We start from the raw sequence: 25,005 nt of genomic DNA, 5'->3' as shown, positions 1-25,005 counted from the left end.
ACTGTTCAACCGACACTCAGATAGAGTCAGCAGGTCAGGTGAGTTAAGCTGAACAAAATATTGCACAGAAGAAAAGTTTGAGCCACTGACATTGGAAAGTAAATATTAAAAGGATTTGAGCGTCGCTGCGCATGGGCTGGTGGATTAGCATATGCAGGTAGAGATCTGTTATTCTTAAATTGTAGAGCCATATTCATATTCCTAGTGATAGAAATACATAAAACATTGAAAGGGAGTGGACAGGCCAACCAAGGAAGAAGAAGAAAACGAAGAAGGAGAGGACAGTCAAAGTTCCCTCAACAAATTTACAGACCAGTCCAAGACACTCAATAGGGTCCCACAAACTCATGCGAACACATTGTTATAACAATGCCACTCTGATGGCCTCAGTAATGCAACCGAAAATGGCTGCACGGACCACCCCCATGCATGTCCATGGCAGCACAGCCATTTCGACATTTTACACCTGTTGATAGATCGGCCTCTCAGAGTATTACCAAAGAGTTTGGGATCCTTTACTACCAGGCGACCATGACCTGTGTGGAAGTGTAACTCAGTGTAACTTATTGATTGGGACTGGTAACTCATTGATTAGGACTGGTAACGAAGCAGATAGACGATTTCGTAAATGAATGCCAAGAATGTGCACGAACATGGTAATCTCTTGTCCACCTGGTCACAGCCCCAGGCTGGAGCACCCCCCTATTGTTTGGTAAATGGAACTCGCAGCAGGAGGGGAGCGAGCTGGTGCCAGTGGGGCGAGCATGTATGGCCTCGGGGCATTTGCGGAGAAGGGATTAGCGCAACAAGGCCCATATAAACCAGAGCAAACTATGAGTCAGGAGACTTGTCATCAGAACCTCTGCCTGACGGAACGAACGAGTACCAACGAGAAACAGCACCAGGAGATCACCGGCGAACGAAGAGGAACCAACGACTTGAATTACTAGATTCGTTATAGTATTGTGGTTCTTTAATATATTGAAACAAGTGAATTATTAGTTAATAAATCCTTACTTTGTAAAAACTGTCTCAGTCATCGGCGTCTTGTAGATTGTCCATTATTCCCGGACAACTTGGTGGCTACCGTACGTGGATCAAGTGGACATCGCCAAGGTAAGCATGGCTTCTTGTGGATTGACCATTATGATATACGAACCTGTGTATAGTTATTTTGTATGTATATGGAGAAAGTGGTGTTTGGGGCTTCTCCACGCGCTATTGGTGCAGGAGAGCCCTCAGAAGGAAGATATAGATGAGACCTTTTGGCTCCGGTGATGTGCTCGCGACACAGAGATCCATTTGAGTTGGTCTAGGGTGCTGGGTAGTGGATCACAAAGAACCATTGCTGAGCTGGTACTCCCGGGTGCTGTGGCTACTACCCAAAGAACCATTTTTTGTATGATTAAGATGTAACGATCTTAACGATCGTCCGAGGTAACGTCCTACAAAATGTCTGCTCGTTCTTTTTCCTTTGAGTCGTAATCCTGTTGAAATCTCATTTACAAAAGCGGAAGTTAGTACGCCGGGGAATGATCGAGGTCCTTGATGGCAAATCAGGAATAGTGAATAAGCGGACAAAGTCACGGATGGAACGTTTTAAACGATTGTAGCTATTATTCGTGTTTTTTCTCATGATTTCTGTAAAATACGTATTTTTTCTGCGCTGTGTAATTCTTCTGACACGCGCCACTGATGTGCGCGAAGCGAACGAATGTCTGCCTGCATTCGCCTGTGTGATTGAGACTGCGTCTTTGCGAAGATTAGTGCATAGTCACACAAATACGCTGGTTATTAAGGGCCTTGCTGTGAACTGGGAGCGGATGGCCCGTGAGTGCACCATGAGACCATCTGCTTCCAAGTCGTGTAAGGCCGGTACACTCGTTTACACACCCGTACACGTGTAAAGTAGTTTACACTTGTTTTTTTTTGCAATTGCTCAAAGCACGCGACTTGCTCGGCGTGCGACAGGGAGCCGGGAAATGGAGTTATATTTATATATATATATATTTTACCTCATTCCAATTTATGGTATTGCGACAAAACGGCTTATATCTTTGGAACGACTTGTCGGATTTAGACAAATTAAACGGAATTGTGTAGGACGAAAGCCGTGGGTCCAAAGTAAGAAGGAAAAAAAAAAAAAAAAAAAAGGGTGGAGGAGAGGAAAAATTTTTTTTTCAGTTTTCCCGCCATGTCTAAAACTCGTTTGATTACAATATAAATTAATGACAGACAACGCCATCTCATGCCGGTCCAGAATTATTGTGAAAGATGGCGATTGGATGAAAATTGCATACCGACACGCCCTCACTGTCCCTCATTGTCCCTCATGTTCATTCCGGCTACCTGTCTCTTGCTCCCGCTCCTTCCCCTCCCTCTAGTTCCCATTGGTGAACGTTTTGCTCCAACGTTTTGGGAACATTCAAATGTTGGGTTTTGCTAACGTTTCCACAACGTCGCCACAACGTTTCACTTTCGTTGTTGCAACGTTTTGCTCCAACGTTTTGGGAACATTCAAATGTTGGGTTTTGCTAACGTTTCCACAACGTCGCCACAACGTTTCACTTTCGTTGTTGCAACGTTTTGCTCCAACGTTTTGGGAACATTCAAATGTTGGGTTTTGCTGACGTTTCCACAACGTCGCTACAACGTTTCACTTTCGTTGTTGCAACGTTTTGCTCCAACGTTTTGGGGACACTCAAATGTTAAGTAAATCGGATAAGAATTCACGAGTTATTTAATTATTAGCGATTAAGGAAGTACTTATTTAATTAATTACATTTCGTATTACATTACAGTAATTACATTACAGTAATTACCTGAGGTAATTACAGTAATTACAGTTCCGGTAATTACAGTAATTACAGTAATCATTACAGTAATTGCAGTAATCTTATTACAGTAATTACATTACATTAACTCAGGCACCTTTTGAGTAAGGAAGCTGATATTTGGACATGACACTGACCAAGTGATGTGGCTGTCAAGGAAAATTTTGATTTATTGATTAATCATTTAATAAATTAACTCGTTGATTTATAAATGACTTATTTAATTAAAATTCCTCAGAGATACATCTTCGGATGAGATACTTGCAGATTGGTTATGCTATGAGCCAATTGATTAAGGAAAATATTTTGTGATGGCCATATTGGCAATTTCGTGGCCATATTCGTGGCAACTCAGTTAGTGCCACGGCACCTTTAAAATGCATCCCTGCGTTCATTTTTCGATCGATTGAGTTGAAATTTTGAACAATCGGATCTGGACTGTCGTTGTTAACGACTCTAGCACGCACTCGTCCAATCAGGATGGAGCGGTATGGTCTCCGGATCATCACTGCCCGCAGTTTTTAATTAGTTTTACTTTTTCTCTTGGTCATATAATTTTGAAGACATGCATGTCATGATATAGGAAATGTTTGTTCTGTTGAACGGAATAAATGTTGTTTATTTTTTGTGGGTGTGTATTTTTGTGTATTTTGGATATATTTTCACGACTAATTCCAGTTAACATCCTGCAAAATTTGCTCGTTTTCTGGCCGAGTCGAAATTGCGTTGAGTTCCTATGGCATGCGCCATTAAAAGCGCTGTGTAATGGTTGAGCTCCCTTTATTTCGTTTTGGTCATGCGGATGAGCAGACAAAGTGACGAATGCTGCGGCTGGAGCAGTAGAAGCGATGTTTTTTTTAATTGAAATGATGTCATTTAATTCAACGTGGTAGGTGGGCAACACCGCAAAGCATACCTCTTTTAAGGTGTGTTCAAACCCATGAACATTTCAGCAATCAATACGATGCTGAAATGATGTAATTTAATTCAACGTGGTAGGTGGGCAACACCGCAAAGCATACCTCTTTTAAGGTGTGTTCAAACCCATGAACATTTCAGCAATCAATACGATGCTGAAATGATGTAATTTAATTAAACGTGGTAGGTGGGCAACACCACAAAGCATACCTCTTTTAAGGTGTGTTTAAACCCATGAACATTTCAGCAATCAATACGATGCTGAAATGGTGTAATTTAATGAGTAATTTAATGAATAATTTAAGGTGTAATTTAATTGTGTAATATGGTCGACCTTGGGTTTGTTTGGGTTTTGTTGTTTATTTTTTGTGGGTGTGTATTTTTGTGTATTTTGGATATATTTTCACGACTAATTCCAGTTAACATCCTGCAAAATTTGCTCGTTTTCTGGCCGAGTCGAAATTGCGTTGAGTTCCTATGGCATGCGCCATTAAAAGCGCTGTGTAATGGTTGAGCTCCCTTTATTTCGTTTTGGTCATGCGGACGAGCAGACAAAATGACGAATGCTGCGGCTGGAGCAGTGGAAGCGATTTTTTAATTGTTCAATGATTATTCGATATTGTTATGACTTATTGTCAATAGGTATACTAAGTGGCCATGAGGTAGCCTGTTGCTATGTACAGTCTTATTCTATTGTTGATTATACCACATAGCTGTGGTGATAAAGGAAATGTTCGTTTTAAATAGATGATGGTGATAGGACCATGACTATAAAATCATGATGATTATTATGAATGATATCATAGGGTTCAAATGCAGAATGATTGCATGAACTTGGGAAAGAACTTTCAAGCCCTATGGGATAAATTGGGTGTTACAAGCGATGGAGTTTCAAAATTTAGCATGATTGAAAGAATTTTACAGTCTTATTTCAGGAGTTTTACGAAATTTATATTGCCAAGAGATTTTGGGTACTATTAAAAGAAAAATGATGAGATATTTTTCCCAATGAACTTTAATATCTGCCATCCATTTTGGCTGTCTCACGAATGAAGGATGAGTTGCCTTTAGTGGTTGCAAAGAAAATTTGTGGAGACCAGGCAAAATGGGGAAATATGTCAGATATGACCCTAGGACAGGACGGTGATTCATCAATTGACATGAGGTATGAACCAGAGGTGACGACCGATGAGATTCGATCTCAGTCAATGGATGGACCTGTCCTGACATCATTGGGGAAAGGGCTTATGCAAGGAGTCATCCAAAATGATTAATTTGATTTATTGATGAATATTGATGAATTAATTGAAATTGAATAATTGATTGAATTGTTGAGTGATTGAATTTAATTGAATAAATTTAACTGGATAAATTGAATTGAATAAATTAAATTGAATATATTGATCGTTTGATTGATGAAAATGCGGTCTCAAGAAAGAAGCTTTAATATCTTTGTGAGATATTATCAATGTGAAGACAACCTGAGAAAATTGAGCAAGGTGGTGAGTTTATATATAGATATATATGTGCGGTTACCATTGTATGATTTCCCCTTCAACAGAGCGGACACCTGAGGAGTCACCCATTTCATACTGACCCTTTGGCTCATCTGCAAATACTGATCTGTGAGATTGGATTGTGCAAAAGCCACAGGTGAGAGAGATTCTCTGGAAATCACCGTGTGAACAGGTGGAGAGATCCTTCCTGGAAGTACGAGTGAAGCTTTGGAGGAACCTGGAGCAAGCTACAACGCATCCAACGCTACTTTGATAAAAGGTGGAACAAACTCCAGTAGATTTTATTTATAGGACATATAGTACAGGTGTGTACAGGTGCATTCCAAAGCGCAGATCCTAGTAATCTACCTGGTACATTGAGTGAATATTGAGTGTTATTCACATACAGGCAAAATGGGAAATGGAGTCTGCAAGGGTAAACAAGGTCAGCTGGACTTGTCCCAAAGAGGTGCATGCGTCAACCACATGTATCAGCAATATGGTCCACATTCACTTAAAGATTTGGAATCTTGGCATGAATGGACAAAAGGGAGAAAGAAGGAATTCCCCAAGGATGGCACGTTTGACAGGAACACATTGGAAACACTCAGAGAAGAATTAGAAGCAAGAGACAGACAGAAGTTGAAGGTGGATTGGAAACCATTTTATTACTGGGACATCGAGTCTAGAGACAGGGAGACCAAAACGAAAATGGGGGGTGTGAAGAAAGAAATGAAGCAGATACAACATAGGTTGGAAAAGGTATCCACTCAAATGCCTCTTGAAGTTAGCAATGGAAAGCGATCCCAGTCCAGATTGTACCCAGACGCAAGGTCATATGAGATAAATGAACTAGAAGAGGAAACTCCTCCACCCTATCGGCGAAATATTGTATATCAGCCACAGGAAGTACAGGTACCTGTACCTCTACCTGCCGAAGGGCCAGTACAGAGTGAAACGATTGGCTCTAGCCGACAGAAGACAGGTGAAAGCAGTGCCCCAGTTGAGGTAACTACCCCAGAGGGTGCAACTGGAGGACAGGAACCGACTCAAAGTGGGCAAGCAATACAACCAGCTGCAACAACTTCAACATACGTCCCATACCACCATACAAGGAGTAAGGGTTCTGTGATGAATGCCAATCTATCCAACGATCAATATGATCTGCCAATGAACATTCAAAACTTGACTCTCCCACAGGGAGGTTTTGAACAATGTGGCGTTATGAATTTCCCGCAACGGCAATTTCCAGGGGCAAATGAGGAACGCCCAGATTTGATGTATAGACCTTGGCAAATACACCAATTGAAGGCATTACAGAGCCATCAATCAAAACAGATCCACTTCAATTCGCAGAAGAGCTACGATTGATTGTGGAGACGCAATTGCCGACTGTAAGAGACATGGAAATACTCTTAAAGTGGGTAATTCCTAATACCACCACTTTGAAGACATTAATGAGTGAGGCAAACTGGGTACATGCAGTAAATGGAGAATTAGACATACCCACAGAGGCTAAAATGGCACAGATAAATAAATTAATAGAGGCCATACAAAAATTGCCGCCCGTGACTGATTGGAATAAAGTGGTTACGTGCAAACAGAGAACAGGAGAGGATGCTAGTGATTGTTTAGACAGATTGCGAGATGTTTTTCGACTATATTCGGGAATAGACCGGGCACAAATCGACAATGCCCTGAAACCCCTTTTTATTAATGGTCTGTTGCCGAAATTGAAGAGTGAAGTGGAAAGACAGTGTATTATTGCTTGGGAAGGCAAGCCGATGCAAGAAATATTGAATTATGCTTTGCATCATCAGCGAATTCAGGCCAGGAACAGTGCGATAAATGCCGAAAAATTGATGCAACTACAGACACAAGCCCTGATGACTACGAACCAACGCAATAGGTTTTCTATGCAACAACGTAACAATGCAACAGACAACAACTATGAATCAGGAGAAAACCAGAGGTCAGAATGGCAACCCAGAGACCCAGACATGCAACCCAGCAAGACAAGTCAACGAGTGGACATACCAGGTAACGACAGAAACCGGTGTTTCAATTGTAGGAAGATGGGACATTGGAAAAGGGCATGCCCATACCTCAACAGAAGACAATTTCGACAGGGAAACCAAGGACAGGGATACTACCAACTACCACCGCCTCAGCCAACACATAGGGCCCCATTGAGGAACGCCCCAATTAAGGGAGGACCTCAGCAGAATAAATGGTCTGCAACGCCCTTCTGACTAGATCAGAATGACCAAGTGGCAGCACTTCCTTTAATTTCAAGGTCGGCTGCACAGGAACCAAATGTTAATCTGACAGTAGGCGGATGCAAGGCTCCTTTCTTAGTCGATACGGGGGCCACGCGTTCCACGTTGCGACGAGCAGACTTTCCCAATATACCATTGTCAAAACACTATATGACGGTGGTAGGAGTATCAGGGGTTCCCATACATACGCCTGTCACAAAGGAATTACGTGTCCAACTTGGCCCGTTGACTGCACAACATGCCTTTCTTGTGGCATCTGGCGTTCCAGTAAATTTGATGGGAAGAGATTTATTGTGCAAATTGAACTGTACTGTCATATGTAAGAAAAACGGAGTGTATCTAGAAATGCCAGAACATTCCCACGACTTCGTCATTGATATGCTACAAAGCGCAATAGAACCAAGAACACATCGATGGGAAATCAATGATACACAAATGGCAGAACTTTTGTACGATAGTTTTATGACATTGAAGGTTGCAATGCCCAAAGTACAGGAGTGGGTAGACAGCTACTTGATGGACTCTCTGAAATGGCAGACTGATCTTCACTGTACGACATGTCATGACCCTATAGGGAAGGAGGTGTCCTATGCAGAGAAGGTTTCTAGATACCTGGACACAAGGTATGATGTACATATAACATCACTGTGGGTAGGAGAACAGGGAATTGGCATGTCAGTGTCTTTGACGCCAGATCAACAACTCCTGTGGAATCGACCAGAAACAACAACCCCACACGTCACCTTAGCGGTGGCACAAGGATATGAAGCAAAAGATGTTGGAACAATGATTGCAACTTTGAAAGATTGCAAAAACATGAGATACATGGGAGAAATTCAACAAGCCCCACTTTATGACTTAGATGGAGACGGATTTTGCTGGCAGCTTGTAGAGCAGGCGCTTTCTTCAACCTTCATCATGATTGATGAACCAATTAACACTAAAAATGTTGGGCTATACCTACTCAGCTCCGACACCAACGGGGATCCGGACCCACTCGATCAAATACCAACATGCTTGTGGACAACGCATCCGAATGATGTGAGACGGATCAAGAGTGTGGCACCGGTAAGGATCACAGTAGATGATTCTAAGCCACTGCCTAGAAAGCGCCAATATCCATTGAGACCAGAGGCAAAAGCTGGTATTGCACAAGTGATTCGATCATTGGCGGATCAGGGAGTTATAGTTCGCACCGTGAGCATGTGCAACACTCCTATTTTACCTGTGAAGAAGCCAGGCAAGACTACCTGGAGATTTGTACAGGATCTTCGAGCAATTAATGATTGTGTCATCCCAGCCTATCCGGTGGTCCCTAATCCCATCACTGTACTGTCAAGTATTCCAAGCAATACAAAGTTCTACTCCGTGGTGGACTTATGTTCGGCGTTCTTTAGTGTACCCATTCATGAGGATTCGCGTTATTTGTTCGCGTTCACGTACGAAGGCTCACAGTTCACTTGGACTGTTCTACCACAAGGGTACACAGAGAGCCCAACTTTGTTTTCACGTGCTCTACATGAAGACCTCAGCGACATTGAGTTTCCTGGAGGCTCAGTGATGGTACAATATGTTGACGACCTTCTCATATGCTCGACTTCAAAGGAAGCATGTAAACAGGACACTGTTGTGCTACTGACAGCATTAGCAGACAAAGGCCACAAGGCCTCGAGAGATAAGTTGCAATTCTGTAAGGAAGAGGTGAAATACTTAGGACATATTCTGAAAGGAGATACGAGACGACTTTGCCCTGAACGTGTAAAGGCGATCAGGGCACTCCCAAAACCTACAACTGTCAAGCAGATGAAATCTTTCCTGGGGACAACAGGGTTTTGCCATCAGTGTATTGCTGATTATGCATCACTGACTCACCCTCTGCTGGACATCAGCTTACCAAACAGTCCAATTCCTTTGAAATGGACCCCGGAGGCTGAACGAGCTTTTACGACATTGAAAGATACCTTAGCATCAGCTCCTGCTTTAGGACTGCCGGATTATGAAAAAAATTTCTTTCTCTACTCACATGAGAAAGGAGGATTTGCCCAATCGGTGTTGGCGCAAAAACATGGGGGAAAACTGCGCCCTATAGCGTATCACAGCACTCGATTGGATCCAGTAGCACGAGGGTTTCCACAGTGCTTGCGAGCAGTGGCAGCAGCATCATATGCAGTAGAAGCCACAGCTACAATAGTCCTGGGGTGCCCCTTAATTCTCCTTGTTGAGCATGCCGTGGCGACGGTTTTGCTGAAGGCAGGAACACAGCACCTTTCAGCATCAAAGGCTACAACGTATGAACTAGGATTGTTGGCACCGTCAAACCTCACCATTCAGCGTTGCCCAACGCTGAACCCAGCATCTATGTTGCCAACAGAGGAAGATGGTGAGCCCCATGATTGTGCAGAGGTATTGGCACATGCACTAGTGCCTCGCATTGACTTGAAGGACATTCCCATCCCAGACGCAGATCTGGTACTGTATGTTGACGGATCATCATCAAGAGCATTGGACGGTACACTACTGACGGGATATGCAGTATGCACAGATGCTGAGACATGGGAGAGTGGGAAATTACCAAACACTTACTCGGCTCAACAGGCAGAACTGTATGCATTAACTAGAGCCTGTCATTTAGCGGAAAACCAGAGTAACCATTTATACAGACTCCAGGTATGCGCATGGGGTCGTTCATGATTATGGTGCTCTCTGGAAACAGAGGATTTTTGACATCTTCGGGAAGCCAAATAAAAAACGGGAGGTTGATTGCTAGCCTCTTGGAAGCAATCCTTCTACCATCGGCCATTGCAGTGGTAAAATGTGAGGCCCATACACAAGGAAGAGATGAGGTCTCACAGGGAAATGCAAGGGCGGATGAAGCAGCGAAGCTTGCGGCACATTTGGAACAAGACCCGGTGATCATACAGGGACCTGTAAGGGTTCCTGAAAATACCCCGACGCTGCAAGACATCAGCGCTATGCAAGAAGTGGTGGAAGACCGGGAAAAAGAGGTGTGGGTACAGACTGGATGCACATTTGACAAAGAATCTAAATTATGGACTACTCCCGATGGACGTGTTGTCGCCCCTCGCCAATTGTTGCCATGGCTGGTCGTCTGGCTCATGGAGTGAGTCATACAGGTAAAGGAGGAATGTGTGCATCAGTGTTAAAACAATGGTATGCACCTGGGTTTACACTTGTGGCAGAGCAATGTTGTGCTACATGTCAGGTGTGTCAGACGTATAATCCAGGCAAAGGTGAAAAGACTACACCAGGAGCTCATCCCGCACCGTCAGGTCCGTTTGTACATTTACAGATGGATTTTATCCAAATGGAAAAGTGCGCTGGATTTCAGTTTGTCTTAGTGATTGTAGACATGTTTACAAAATGGGTAGAAGCTTACCCTTGTCGACATGCAGATGCCAAAACAGTGGTGAAGATTCTGTTGAAGGACTTCATATGTCGCTTTGGAGTTCCTTGCAGGATTTCTTCTGATCAGGGTATGCATTTCACAGCAGATGTTATTAAGGAATTGGGTAAGACAATGCAGATAAACCTTCATCTTCACTGTCCTTATCACCCCCAATCGGCGGGAGCAGTGGAACGACATAACGGAGTAATAAAGAACAAGCTGGCCAAAATCTGTGCGGACACCAACTTGAAATGGCCAGATGCCATTCCACTTGCACTCCTCGCAATGAGGGCTACTCCCAATAGGAGAACGGGATTATCCCCGCATGAAATCTTGATGGGGAGACCAATGCGGGTACCTCATTCACCTCCCCTGATGATCAAGGAGATGGATATTCACCAGATGGATGATTTGCTGTACTCTTTCTGTATTGAATTGACCAAAATCGTGAAGATGTTTCATTCCCAGGTGAAGGAAGCTTTACCAGAACCTGCAGAGAATGAGTGTCATTCTTTTCAACCTGGAGATTATGTGTACATCAAAATTTTCAAACGAAAAACTGCGTTGACACCACGATGGTCAGGACCACATCAGGTGCTGTTGACAACGCATACTGCAGTAAAATGCCAAGGTAGACCAAGTTGGATTCATGCCTCTCATTGCAAGCGAGCACATGGTGCTAAAGTGGATGGCCCCACAGAAAATGAGGCTGCACCTAGCAGCCCAGCAGAACATTCAGTGGCGGATAAATGATACTCGTGATTTACATTCATTTGAATTACATTTTAACGCCCCTTGTAGTGATTGATTATTTCATCATGTAGTAGTCCTACTTGAGATAGCGACATTTATTTGCCTACATGACATACAATTACCTACTGATATTAGTACAGCATGAGTGATAATGTAGCACAATTACACTCATGATCAAGGGAGTTAGGTGGACCCCGGGATATAAGGGAATCAGGGAAAGGCAAATAATCAGATTGATGTTAAATAATAAGGAATTTTTAGGGATTTTCTTTCATTAACCTGTTAGGAAGTTTATTAGTTATGATGTTGAATTTTATTGACATGTAATTATGTTATAGGTACGGACATATACAAGGGGTAGCTCACATGTTTTACAGATGGATACAGGTGGGACAAAGGGAAACACCTTATCAAGACAAGCCGACCAATCAAGGGAAACCAGAGACTTCTACTTCAGATACTCCTTGAAAATGGTGATATTTATCCTAGGAATGGGTTCTCTAGTAGTGGGGACTCTGTGTTGTATGGATTATTTTGGGGTAATGAGGGAACAAAACGCAACACCAGCAAATGATATACAGATATATGATCATGCGGAACGACAAAAGCAGAAGAGAAGTTTGATGAAGGATAAAGACACACCTTTAGAACCCGATGGATTACACGGGATTAATACTTTTTTACATTTAGCCCATACAAGGGCTGCTATAGCAAATGAAAGTAATTGTTGGATATGTACACAAATGCCGCATTCTAGTGAGATCGGAGTACCATTGGAGGCAGTTCCTTTTGGTTGGGCGGAGTTATGTAGCCGCTTCCCTCACACCCTGATAGCATCAGATTTTAACGGCCAACTGTCCGGGGAAGTGGGATGGCAAAAAGGGGGATATAATTGTAACCAATTTAAGGACAGTTATAGACCTACATATGATAAGAACAAAATGCCCTCTTACATGACCGTCCAGCAGCAAATGACAGGATTAATGTGTATCACCAGACCCCAAACGCCTACGCATAACAGGTCTATGGGAACCTCTAAATGCCACAATTATGGTCACGAAGAAGGCTGGATGAGAACACCTGTCCCACTAGGACCAAATGGCACGAAGGGTTTAGCTTTATATTGGGAAGGCATGTGGGGAATGGACAACACATGGACATATAATAATTTCGTATTTTATATGTGGACACAAGGCATATCCGTATCTTCCCTCGGGATGGTTCGGAACATGTTTTCTGGGGTTTGTGCTTCCACACATGCGCCTGTTAACAAAGTCACCAACGCATATCCTGCATTCTAGGCAGAAAAGAACTATTAGCATGGGGGAATGGATTGGAATGGTAATATTTCCATTTTATGGAACCTGGAAGGCAGGGCGAGAACTCAGGCACATGGCATTGGCTATGGAGAAGTTGGCAAATAAAACAGCTAGTGGATTGGAAAAACTTACAAGAGAGCTGGCAGCAACAAGAACGATGGCATTACAAAATCGTATGGCATTAGATATGCTGTTAGCAGAAAAAGGAGGTACATGTGCAGTCCTTGGTACAGATTGCTGTACGTACATACCTGATGAGTCAGAAGAAATTTATAACATAGCCGATACAATCAGACAAGAGGGAGCAAGATACCATGATTATATAAAAGGGGGTGCCTTTGCATGGTTGGGAAACACATTTGGAGGGGTGGTAGCTAAGATACTCCAATATTTGTTTGTTGGTTTAGTAGTTATATTGGCAATTGTTTTAGTGGTGGCTTGCTTGAAAGCCTTAGTGACGGTGTGTCTGAATAAGGCAACCAACAACACGATGATAACGCATGAAGTGACAAATGAGGAAAGAAATGTGGAACCAGAAAAGGAAGACTTATATGGCGACATAAATACTGAGATTAAAAGATTAAATCAAGTGATGTTGCAAATGAATACAGTAGAATTAAGATAATGGCATAACGACAATGTTATGAGTTGTGTCAATTACAATATCGGTGAACTCATATCACCACGAGTGACACACTGTTAGGGGGAAAAAAAAAAAAAAAAAAAGTGGAGAGGAACAATTTATTTCCTTAGAGTAGTGCTAAAATACCTGCATGAGTTAATTTTTGAACTATATTAACCTGAAAGCAATTGTGGATGCTATTCTTACTTTAGTAGTAAAATACATACCTGATTGAATATTATTTGTGTGACGCATATAAATGAATATAACTTTTTGAATGTTGTAAGGGAAAACAACAAATTGTTGAATGTGAAACTGTCGGAAGATATACATGATTATGCTGATTTCATGGTAAGATGTACCCTATCTGATTCAGTGTGTGTGGAAAGCAGATTCAGATGTGACTGAGCATAAGGATAAGACGAGATCACATTTTGAAGGGAGTGCTAACGGAATTGGGAAGAAGTTCGAGAAAGAAAATTTGTGGCTAAAAAATGAAGTTAATCGTGGCATACACCCTCTTCCTCAAAGAATGATGAAGACATTCTCCCGTGTAACTTGGAGATGAATGCTTACCTTCACCAAGGAAATTTATGTCACCATTTGCCTGGATCACACTGCAACATATGAAAGAAAGGCGATCACTTACTCTTGTTCGAAGGCTTCGAACATTCATCACATCAGAAGTTGCAGGACAACGACATTTTACCTGCAACCTCTGTGAAATGCGGGGACATATGTTATTACTTCACCAACTTCCGGGGAGCCAGCATGGAGCTGCAAACCAATGGCTGTGCCTTTTTACAACAGCTGTGCACGATTCTGCGGGCCACTCCTGGTATGGACCATGGATGACCTGAACACCATGGTCCCAACATCATTGTGGATGCATCCGGCATCCCTGTTCCACATCTTGCTGGCCAATCAACGTCACACCAATACTTGCTGCCCACTCACAATGAGGGAGGAGGCAAGTCGACTACAACTGGGTGAAGGCCTTGTTCAGGAATTACTATGGTTTACAGCAAAAAGTGGCAAGAATGCTACAAGGAGAGCAGGGTCAGTCTATGACTCCGCAATGTTACCACAACAGCGAAATCCTACACGAAGTAGTGCAGGAGCTATGAAGACATTAGGAGAAAATGCTTCATACCTGGATTCAAACACAAGTGATCAGCCCTTCCTTTCAAACAAAGTCAACATTTGTGTGGAGGCAAACGTTTTTGCCAGATGGTGCAGATGCTTTACAAAACTTGAAAATGAAGTGAAATTGTTGTATCTTGGTGATGGTGAAGTGTTGTTTTGAAAAGATATTTGTGATGCAAATGCAATACATTGAACAATATGGAAGGAGCCATGACCAACGAAATGTTTTGTGATTCTTGCAGGATGACGGTGTATGCCTAAGGGAATTTGATTACCAAAGTTATGATTATTTACTTATACTTGTAATGATGTTTACTTGCAGTGATTGATTATTTACTTATACTTGTATTGATGTTTACTTGTAGTGATTGATTGTTTACTTATATTGATGTTTAGATTAATGGTTAATATAAACAAAAACAAAAAGATGAGGGAATTGTGGAAGTGTAACTCAGTGTAACTTATTGATTGGGACTGGTAACTCATTGATTAGGACTGGTAACGAAGCAGATAGACGATTTCGTAAATGAATGCCAAGAATGTGCACGAACATGGTAATCTCTTGTCCACCTGGTCACAGCCCCAGGCTGGAGCACCCCCCTATTGTTTGGCAAATGGAACTCGCAGCAGGAGGGGAGCGAGCTGGTGCCAGTGGGGCGAGCATGCATGACCTCGGGGCATTTGCGGAGAAGGGATTAGCGCGACAAGGCCCATATAAACCAGAGCAAACTATGAGTCAGGAGACTTGTCATCAGAACCTCTGCCCGACGGAACGAACGAGTACCAACGAGAAACAGCACCAGGAGATCACCGGCGAACGAAGAGGAACCAACGACTTGAATTACTAGATTCGTTATAGTATTGTGGTTCTTTAATATATTGAAACAAGTGAATTATTAGTTAATAAATCCTTACTTTGTAAAAACTGTCTCAGTCATCGGCGTCTTGTAGATTGTCCATTATTCCCGGACAACTGCGACATGTTTATTTCCGGTACCCTTCAGAGGCAGAATTCATCAGATCCCACAGGGAGTCACGGACAAGAAAGATGCAAAATAAGTAAGACTAGAAATGATAGAATAGAAGAAAAGAAAGAAGACTAGGATGAAAACAAAGAAGAAAATGAAGACGACTGGCTGGTACCATTCACCTTTTTTTTTTTTTTGTACACTGAATCGAGGCTCGTGAAAGAGCTAACATTTACTTCACAACCAAATCAACCAGACAAACTAGTCCTGCAACAAGGAAAACCCTCTTCACAGGACCACTGAGAAGGTGGGGTGACTAGGCCAGGTGGAAAAATGTATTTTCCTACCCCCAAAAATGTGGGACTACTCTTAGTGTGGCTCCTACCCATTGACCTGCCTGGCTAGGTAAGACCTACCAGGAGCAAAGCTCCCGCCAGTAAAGCCCAAAGGGTCACAGCAGCATGCAAGCCTCCCCACTACGATCAAAGTGATAGTCACAATCGGGGAGGAAAATCCTCATCCTTGCCCGCCTCCTCCTCCTCGGAAACTGTTATAATGGCCTCCAACTCCTCCTCTGGTGTAATACGTTTTAAATGTTGAAATCACACCTTGGTCGAGTGGCTGGATGAGGAAGGTGGTGTTGGGCGGCAGGAAGATCACCTCGACATTCAGGTGAGCCACATCCAGCTCCGCGGGGTGTCCAGGAGTGTTGTCTAGGGGCAAGAGAACCTTGAATGCAAGGTTTTTTTCTGCCATGCACCTCGCCACCTGAGCGATGAAACAATTATGGAACCAGTCCAGTAAGATTGCTGCCGTCACCCAGGCTTTCCTGTTGGCCCTCCAAAACATGGGGCAGAGTTTGCTTGTTCTTGCCCTTGAGAGCACGCAGGTTCAGGGAACTGTACAATGTCATGGATTTCAGCATGTGATCCCCTTTTGCGTTTGCACAGAGGAGAAGAAATACCCGGTGCTTGGCAGCCTTGAATCCCGCTGCTGTCTCCTCGCACTTTGAGATGAAAGTTCTGGAAAAATATGCCAATGAGAAGAGGCCAGTCTTGTCAGTGTTGAACACCTGCTCTGGGAGGTATCCCTTCTTTTCAATCAGCCTTGCGAGTTGAACAGGGAACGCTTTTGCCACCTCGTGGTCTGCGGAGGCACACTCCCCTGAGAGCTTCACATTTTTGAGAATATACCGCTCCTTGAAACGATGGAACCATCCCCTGCTTGCAGTGAATGAAGTCGCTCTACTTATACCATCATCACTCGCCGCATCACTCGTGCTGGCACCACCACGCCAGCACCAGACAGATTATCATAAATTTGTTTGGCCTTTTTGCGAATGAGAGGTCCACTCAAAGTCATATTCTTCTGCATGTTGTCCTCGATCCATATGCTGAGAGCCTTCTCCATCCTTTCTATGTGGACATCCTGGACATGGGTGACCACCTCCGTACTCGATACAGCACTCGCTGAAATATTCACGAATCGCCTTCTCGTTTTTCCGTATGTAGCGAACGTTGGAATCGTTGACGCCATAATGCCTGCCCATAGAGGCTGCACTCTCTCCTCTCAAAAGCCAGTCGAGCAGCTCCACTTTCTTGCTCAGGCTCATCACTTTCTTCTGCCTCATGGTAGTCGATGCATCTCCGGCACTGGTTTTGCACTTGGGAGCCATGGTTGAACGATGAGCAGAGCGAGAGTCAAAAATGCAGGTCAAAGCAACGGGGCGAGAAGAATGATCGAGATCCAGGACACAGTCTGTATGTGTAGGATTGCGAGCATTGTGGGTAGCTGCGGGAGGGGTGAATACCCTGCCCATTTTTTGTGGGGGATGTTATCTGATGATGCCGCATTGAGCCTATCTGCTAATTTCAATAATAGATTTAATGAAGCATTTGCGTTCTATAATTCGTGGGGTTGACATGTTTATGCAGCTGGTGGAACATCCCTCGAAGTGTTTTCATTGTGTAAGATCTATGATGATGATTTACTAGGAATTGCAAACTGTAATAGATTTAATGAAGAGTTTGCATTCTATAATTCGTGGGGTTGACTCTGGTGGGATATCCCGCGAAGCTTGCTTATAGTGCAGCTAAAATTTTCGGCCGCGAAAGCCATGAAAACGCAAAGGACACAGCAGCGAATGTATAAGCAGGTCATGCTCGCGCCTTGTAGATGTTTTTTTTTGCGTATGTCGAGCTGCTTTATGCATGGCTGGTGAAAGATGGGTTTTATAAATACCATATGTCAAGCTCACGACTCGTGAAAAATAATTTTTGCGCCCCTGAAAAACCGCTAATTTGCAGACCATGGCCCTTCTACATATCCGAATAGGACAAAAAACAACCTTGATTTCATGAAGCCGGCCGCGAATAGTGATGTTCACTGTTTATAAACAAACCCACCATATCCGCGCATGCACAGCAGCCTGGTTGGCAAAAGCGCAGTGTTTTCGTTTTGCACAATGGCGTCGCTTGACACACATGTGATCGTTTCGGAGTATTTTAATAGACTTGACACTGTTGCAAAATCTCGGTACAAATCGAAGTTCAGTTAAAGGAATGGTGAGGATATTCTTCTGGGTCCATTTGCATTGAAAGGATGGCAAAACAATCCATCTTGCTGGCCAGATTTGAACTACGGCGATGTGTACACGTACTTGATCGACACACCGGGTATCTACACAAGGGAGTCACTGAAGGCATTCAGGTCACCAGAGGCATACAATTTTTTATTTAAGTGGTCATGTGAAGCCACTGTGGTATCATGCGATCGGGAATGATGTACCATTCTGCTTTATCAAAGGCAAAGTCATACCATCACAGCATCTCAACAACAAACCTCATGAGGCCTGGGTGTGTGTGGGGAAGAAGGAAGCTTCTGTCTACTGTGCACATTGTACATGTATGGCTGGGTGAGTGATAAATATTGCCTTTTGACGTTTGTCAATTACATACATTGTGCAATATTTATGAGTTTTAATTAAACAAAGAATGATGTTGTTATTGTGTGCCCACTCCAGGTTGGGAGAAGTTTGCAGCCACATCGCTGCAGTGCTTTTCAAAATAGAAGCCGCAGTGAAGCTGGGATTAACACAGTCGTCTTGCACAAGTGAAGCATGTCAGTGGAGCAAGACATTCAGAGAAAAGGTACCTGTCCAATATTTTAAAACATTCGTGTTTCAGAGATTTTTTTTTTTTTTTTTTTTTTTTTTTTTGTATACAATATCGAGGCTCGTGAAAGAGCGAACATTAATCACATGAACACACAGAAAGACAAACCGACACATAAAACATATAACATAGGGAGCGGTAGACAAGATGGGGAGAGAGGGGGAAGGACACAAACACAACATGTGAGAGCAGGGACCGAGAGACATGGAGACATCGAGAGATCTGAGAGAGGGCGAGGGCTTTGGGGGGGGGGGGCGTGGGAAGGGGGCAGTGGGAGAGGTATAAAACATATGGACACTGCCAGGACTTCCAGGAAAGAAGTTGGAATTTCAAACAAGGTGGATCTGGGGTGAATTAGCGGGGGTAGAAAAGATCAAGGTTTTGGATGGGGGAAGATAAGAGATGGTGGTGAACAGCTGTTTTAAAGACCTGGAGGGAGGAGTGGGATTGAAGGGAGTGAGGGAGTTTGTTCCAGAGGCGGGAGAAAAGAGGAATGAAAGAGTGAAGGTGAGCCGAGAGCCGAGATTTCGGCAGTTTAACCATCAGAGGGTTGCTGGCAGATCTTGTGCGACCTGTAGGAATATTTGGGGGACAGAGCACAGAGAGAGCTGGGGGTGCAAGGCCGGAGAGGAGTCGGTAGAAGACAGAAAGACCACCTACCTGCCTGCGGTGAGTGAGTGAAAGGCCCTCAGAGATAGCTTCATCGCGGGAGATTCCAATAATTCTGAAAGCTTTGGTTTCAACAGCGTGAAGCCGAGCTAGGTGTGAGGCAGGAGCACCGGCCCATAGGGGAGAACAGTATTCCATTGAGCTGCGGATGAAAGCCTTGTATGTGGTGAGGAGCTCAGGTGTGCCGAGGAAGGACTTCGCACGACGCAGGATGCCCAGTCGGCGACTGGCTTTGGAGGCCAGCTTGGAAATGTGGTTTTCCCAAGAAAGATCATGGCAGATAGTGAGACCCAAAATCTTGAGCGACAGAACTTCTTGGAGAGGATTGTTGAGAAAGTAGATGGGAGGGTTGTCCAGTCGATCTTTTCGGAGAGACATAGTAAGAGTGTGAGATTTGTCAGGATTGAAAGACATGTTCCACTTGTTTGACCAGTCTGTGATTTTGTCCAGGTCTTCAGAGAGTGAGGAGGCAGCAGACTGCCGATCTGAGGGAAGAGGAATGGAGCGGCAGAGAGTGGAGTCATCAGCAAAGAGATAGAGAGGATTTTCGAGAGAGTCAGAGAGATCATTGATGAAGACCAGAAAAAGCACGGGGCCCAGAACACTGCCTTGGGGAACTCCAGCCTGAACAGGAAGAGGAGATGAGAGAAACCCATTCAGGGCCACACGTTGACGACGACTAGAGAGGAAGTCCGCCAGCCATGCGTGGAGATTTCCATGGATACCAAAGGAGGAGAGTTTGGTGAGCAGAGCGGGGTGCCAGACCGTGTCAAAGGCACGTGATATGTCGAGGGAGACAGCTCTAATTTCCTGTTTGGCATTGAGGACCTCCATCCATTGTTGAGACAGCAGAAGCAGCATGTCCAGAGTAGAGTGACCTGGTCTGAAACCAAATTGATGATCAGAGATCAAGCCATTGGAGAAGAGGAAAGATTTCATATCAGAAGCAATGATGGATTCCATGACTTTGCTGATAATTGGGAGAAGGCTGATTGGTCTGTAGTTGCTAGGATCTGTTTTTGCACCTTTTTTGTGCAAAGCGGTGATGTTGGCTGATTTCCAAGCAGATGGCAGTTGACCTTGAGCAAAAGAGAGGGTGAAGAGAACAGAGAGAGGGTGAGATAGAGCAGCAGAGCAGGATTTTAGGACCCGTGGGCTGATGCCGTCGGGTCCAGTTGCAGAATCAGAGTCGAGGGTTGACAGAAACTTTTCCACCTTGTCAGGAGGAAAGGACACGGAGTCCAGGAGCAGCAGGGTACGACTGGGTGTGGTGGGTACAGAGAGGGATGGGTTTGGGACACAAGATTTAGAGGCAAACACAGAGTTGAGGCATTCAGCTTTATATTGTATATTGTTGTATTGTAGATATTGTAGATTATTGTAGATTGTAGATTATTTTATATTGTAGATTATTTTATATTGTTGTATTTTGATCACAGTTTGTTTGACCCTCGTACTATTTGTTTGTACATATTTTTTCAGTTGAACCCCAAGTCTGTGGTTGACTGCAAGGATTTGCTCAAACGTAACCGCCAGAAAGAAGTCAAAACTGTTGTATGCCAGCCCAGACAAACACTCCCTGATTTGGATATGCTAAAATATCTTACAGCTATCTGTCCAAATGCAGCATTTTTTAGCCTCATTCCAAAACTGGACGCCGAAGAGACAGACTCCGCTACTGAAGAGGAAGACGAGATGTATCTACCTGAGCCCCTAACCTCACTGTGCAGGGAGGAGTTTTCCTCTTGGTCACAGTCTGATCTCCAGGCTCCAGATATTCCTTCTCCAGGCTTCTCCAGGCTTCCAGATCCAGATCTCCAGATATTGCAGGTTGACCTCAATAACCTGTGACCAGATTGCACAACTGGAGAAAGTTACCAGGGGTCAGGCTGTGTGTCCTCTCTGGATGGAGCAGAGGAGGGGTCGCATTACTGCGAGTATTGCACATGAAGTTTTCACAAGGAAGTCAACGACTGCACCTGGTCTGCTTGTGAAAAGAATCATGGGCTATGATTCGAGAAATCTAGAGAAAGTGCCTGCTATAAAATGGGGATTAGCCCACGAGTCAAAAGCGAGGGAGGCTTATGTCTGCACAAAGTCAGGGGCTCAGCACAAGAACATGAGTTGCCGACTCTCTGGGCTGGTTCTGGATAAGGACCGGCCATATATTGGAGCGTCTGCGGATGGGATTGTGACATGTGATTGCTGCCAACCAAGGGTGCTTGAAATAAAATGCCCTTACAAACACAGAGATGTCTCTATGCTTGAGGCCGCAAGAAATGATCAACAGTTCTGTCTGGATGTTGATGGCACTCTCAAAGAGTCCCATCCTTATTACACACAGGTGCAACTCCAGATGTTAGTCAATGAATTGCAAGTTGCAGATTTGTGCGTTTTCACAAGCAAGTCATTACATGTTGTGGAAAATATTCCTTTCAATGCACTGTATTTGAATTCTGTTGTGGAAAAATGCCAATCATTCTTTTTGTGTGAACTGCTTCCTGAATGCCTAACACAGAGCTTGGAAGAGAAGGAAGATTAGAACGAGGCAATTCAAAGCACAGAGGAACAGCTATATTGCATTTGATTATTGTGCATGTACATGTTTACCAGTTTTGTATTTATTAAAGTTCCGTTGTCGATCTCAAGTTTGTCATATGAGCTTCCATGCAATAACAAAGCAACATATTTTGTTCAATATAAAATAATTTTTTATTTAAAAAAAATACCAAAAAGGTTCACTGATATGCAAGTGAATACAAGGTCATGCAACAAAGCAAACAGTCTGTCACTGAAATTACAAACATACCATTCATAGATGAATACAATTTTGTACAAACATCAGAAGAGGCTGAATAATCTTGTTTTGTGACCAGTCAACAAATAACAGTGTGATATCTGACTAATCTGGGGTGCAAATTGGTTATCGCTGCTGCTATCATAACCATGTTATCAATGTGTAGCACAAGAGACAGGGGTACAATATTTGCAATTACTTTTAAAAAATTTATTCTCTCCATCACGCGTTCGATGTGTATCCTCACTCCAGCCAACCTTCGAGACATTTCCACCTCCTTCATTGCGAGTTGCTTTTTGCCCCTGGTAAAACTTGGAATGGCTAGACGAGCATCTCTTATTGCCAGTTCTTCTTCGATAAGAAAACCTCTGTCAGCTAAGACTTGGTCGTCATATTCAATGAGATCCAAAAACCCTGACATTTGAGTTATCATTTTGTCTGACACCCTCCCTCCAAATGCTTTCGATATAAATGATACACCCCCAGCTGGATTTATGCCAACTAATATTTTCAGAGTATTGTGATGCTTGTAGTTTGACCAAGTATGTGCCCGCATTGTCAGATTACGAGCCCTCTCACAAAAGATCTCGGTACAATCGATTATTATCACTACATTTCGAATATGATGGTTTAAATACAGAGGGGAGTGTCCGAATAACATCATCCTTTTCAGGCCATCTGACTAGGAAGCATAACTTTTGGGCTATTTCTGGCAATCCATCATTAATCAATTTAGACACCAACGAAGTAGATACATTAAACCTAAAAGCCAAATCTTGAGTGAGTAGACCAAGTCTAAGTTTCATCAATATCGTGAGAAAAATGCATGGTTGTGACAAGACTTTGGACGTGGGTAGCACAGGTGCACAAAGAGCAAGAGCCCACGAAAATACTCCAAAATTTGGGAACACTGTGAAAAAATTTGTTTTCAACTCCGAATTGCCAGTGACAAGAAATTGTTCATTGAATTGTGCTTGTTGCAGTTTAAGCTTCAGTTCTCTGTTTTCCTCTTGGAGCCTCTCAAGTTCCTTGTATAGCATTTTGTTCTCCTTCTGAAGCTCATCACATCGGTCAGGTTCTTTCTGCTGGTCATCACCTGATTGCACAAACAACAAATGGAACGTATGAAAATATTCAAATATTATTAATCAGAAGGGGTTGTTGACACTCAAGGTTGATGATAATTGTACAAACCGTCCCCATTTATTTCTTCAATTGGAGGACTGGTCTCTTCACAAGGGGCAGCTAGAATACTCATGGATAGTTCCAGGAGGATCTCAGCTCCTTGCAACTGATCTGTTCTTGCTCGCTCCCTCTCTTCTTCCACCTTGTTTTTTGTTTCAGCATGCTGCTTAGTACGTAAGTGCCTTTTTTTCTTCTTCACTGAACGCTCCAGCTCTCCATTCTCCATGTACCCCATCAACAAATTAGGAACGAAATCTGGGTCATTGGAGATGTCGTTGGGTTTACCTGAAAGCCAACGAAGCTCTGTTAGAAAACTAAACAAACAAAACAAACCAAAATGACATGCAACTTCTTTTCTTCCGAAAATCAACACAAAGTTAATAACAAAAAAAACTGTAAATGTCACAAACCTGACAAGAAATGTGTACTACAAACACGAGTGTGCGCTGTTGGGTTCCATTGTTTTCTCCGAATGGCATTTATCCAAGCCGATCGTTTGGGTTCTTTCTCTGGAATTCTATAGAAACTTATTCCCGAGTTCTTTTCAAATCTATTTGTGCAATTAACAACACAGCAGCTCACAGGCATTGTCCTTGAAATGGTGTCACACCAATGATCGTACAACTTCACCACTTAGAGACGGCCAGCACGGTTGGTGTTTTGCCAACCAAAACAAAGAGCGTGGTCACGTGATCGGGTACGTGACGTCACGGTAAACATCGCTATACAAAAAAACCCCGCGAATACAAAAAAATCCCGCGAATTGGCAGAACACTTTTCCGCGAATAGAGAAACAGGTTACATTTTATCACCCGTGAATACGTGGATTCCGCGAATAGCGGGGTCCGACTGTACTTGCATTTCCTTAGTATGTAATTAATAGACGTACTTCCATTGCATGAGTACGTAATTAATTGACATAGTTCCAAAAGAACGTAATTATTAGACGTACTGCACTCCTGAACTCCTGAACTCCTTGCTGGTCAGAGTTGTTTTTTTTTACACCTTTCTCAATTTGACTCGTAGTTTTGCCACAATTAGTTCATTAGTCAGGTTCACTATGTTAACAAATATAATTTCGTTCAAAATTTTGGGAGATTAGCAAACCTGTACATTTTTGGAATCACCAGAGCATGGAGAATCCGAAAATCAATGTTGGCATTTGTACAGACACCTGCATGGCCGCCATTTTGGATTTTCAAAATGGCCGCCATAAAATACATATTTTGCGCTATCTCGGCTTCTAGTCAACCGAGAAACTTAATTAAATATGCTAGACCTATGTTTTCTGGGTCAAGGAATCCAACAAAGGCCTCAAAATAGTGCTCAGGATTATAGAAAAGCAACAAACAAAGGTAATTGAAAACCATTGTCTTTATATTTGTGATATAACTGTATTACGTAATACATGATATTGCAAGTCCTTTAAAGTTATAGGTA

General features: G+C 43.2%; 1 protein-coding gene across 4 annotated transcripts in view; it reads left to right on the top strand.

Moving 5' to 3' along the window:
• Nucleotides 1-22,231, top strand: part of LOC137438094 (uncharacterized) — a 39,759-nt gene extending 17,528 nt beyond the window's left edge. The window contains exons 1-4 of one of the 4 annotated variants that reach the window (XM_078766583.1): nt 5,314-5,528; nt 18,547-18,655; nt 18,764-18,890; nt 21,066-22,231. In XM_078766583.1, coding sequence (XP_078622709.1) covers nt 18,648-18,655; nt 18,764-18,890; nt 21,066-21,434 — 504 coding nt within the window. In that variant the 5' untranslated portion in view covers nt 5,314-5,528; nt 18,547-18,647 and the 3' untranslated portion in view covers nt 21,435-22,231. Of the gene's footprint in view, nt 1-5,313; nt 5,529-18,390; nt 18,656-18,763; nt 18,891-21,065 lie in introns of those variants that run through there. The other 3 variants (XM_078766581.1, XM_078766582.1, XR_013621058.1) reach the window with 3 other exon arrangements.
• The last annotated feature ends 2,774 nt before the right edge of the window (nt 22,232-25,005 follow it).

Source organism: Myxine glutinosa, chromosome 12 (genome assembly GCF_964187855.1).
Source record: "Myxine glutinosa chromosome 12, kmMyxGlut1.1, whole genome shotgun sequence".
NCBI lineage: Eukaryota > Metazoa > Chordata > Myxini > Myxiniformes > Myxinidae > Myxine > Myxine glutinosa.
The sequence above is the reverse complement of the archived record's forward strand: the minus strand, read 5'-3'. Positions and strand labels throughout refer to the sequence as shown.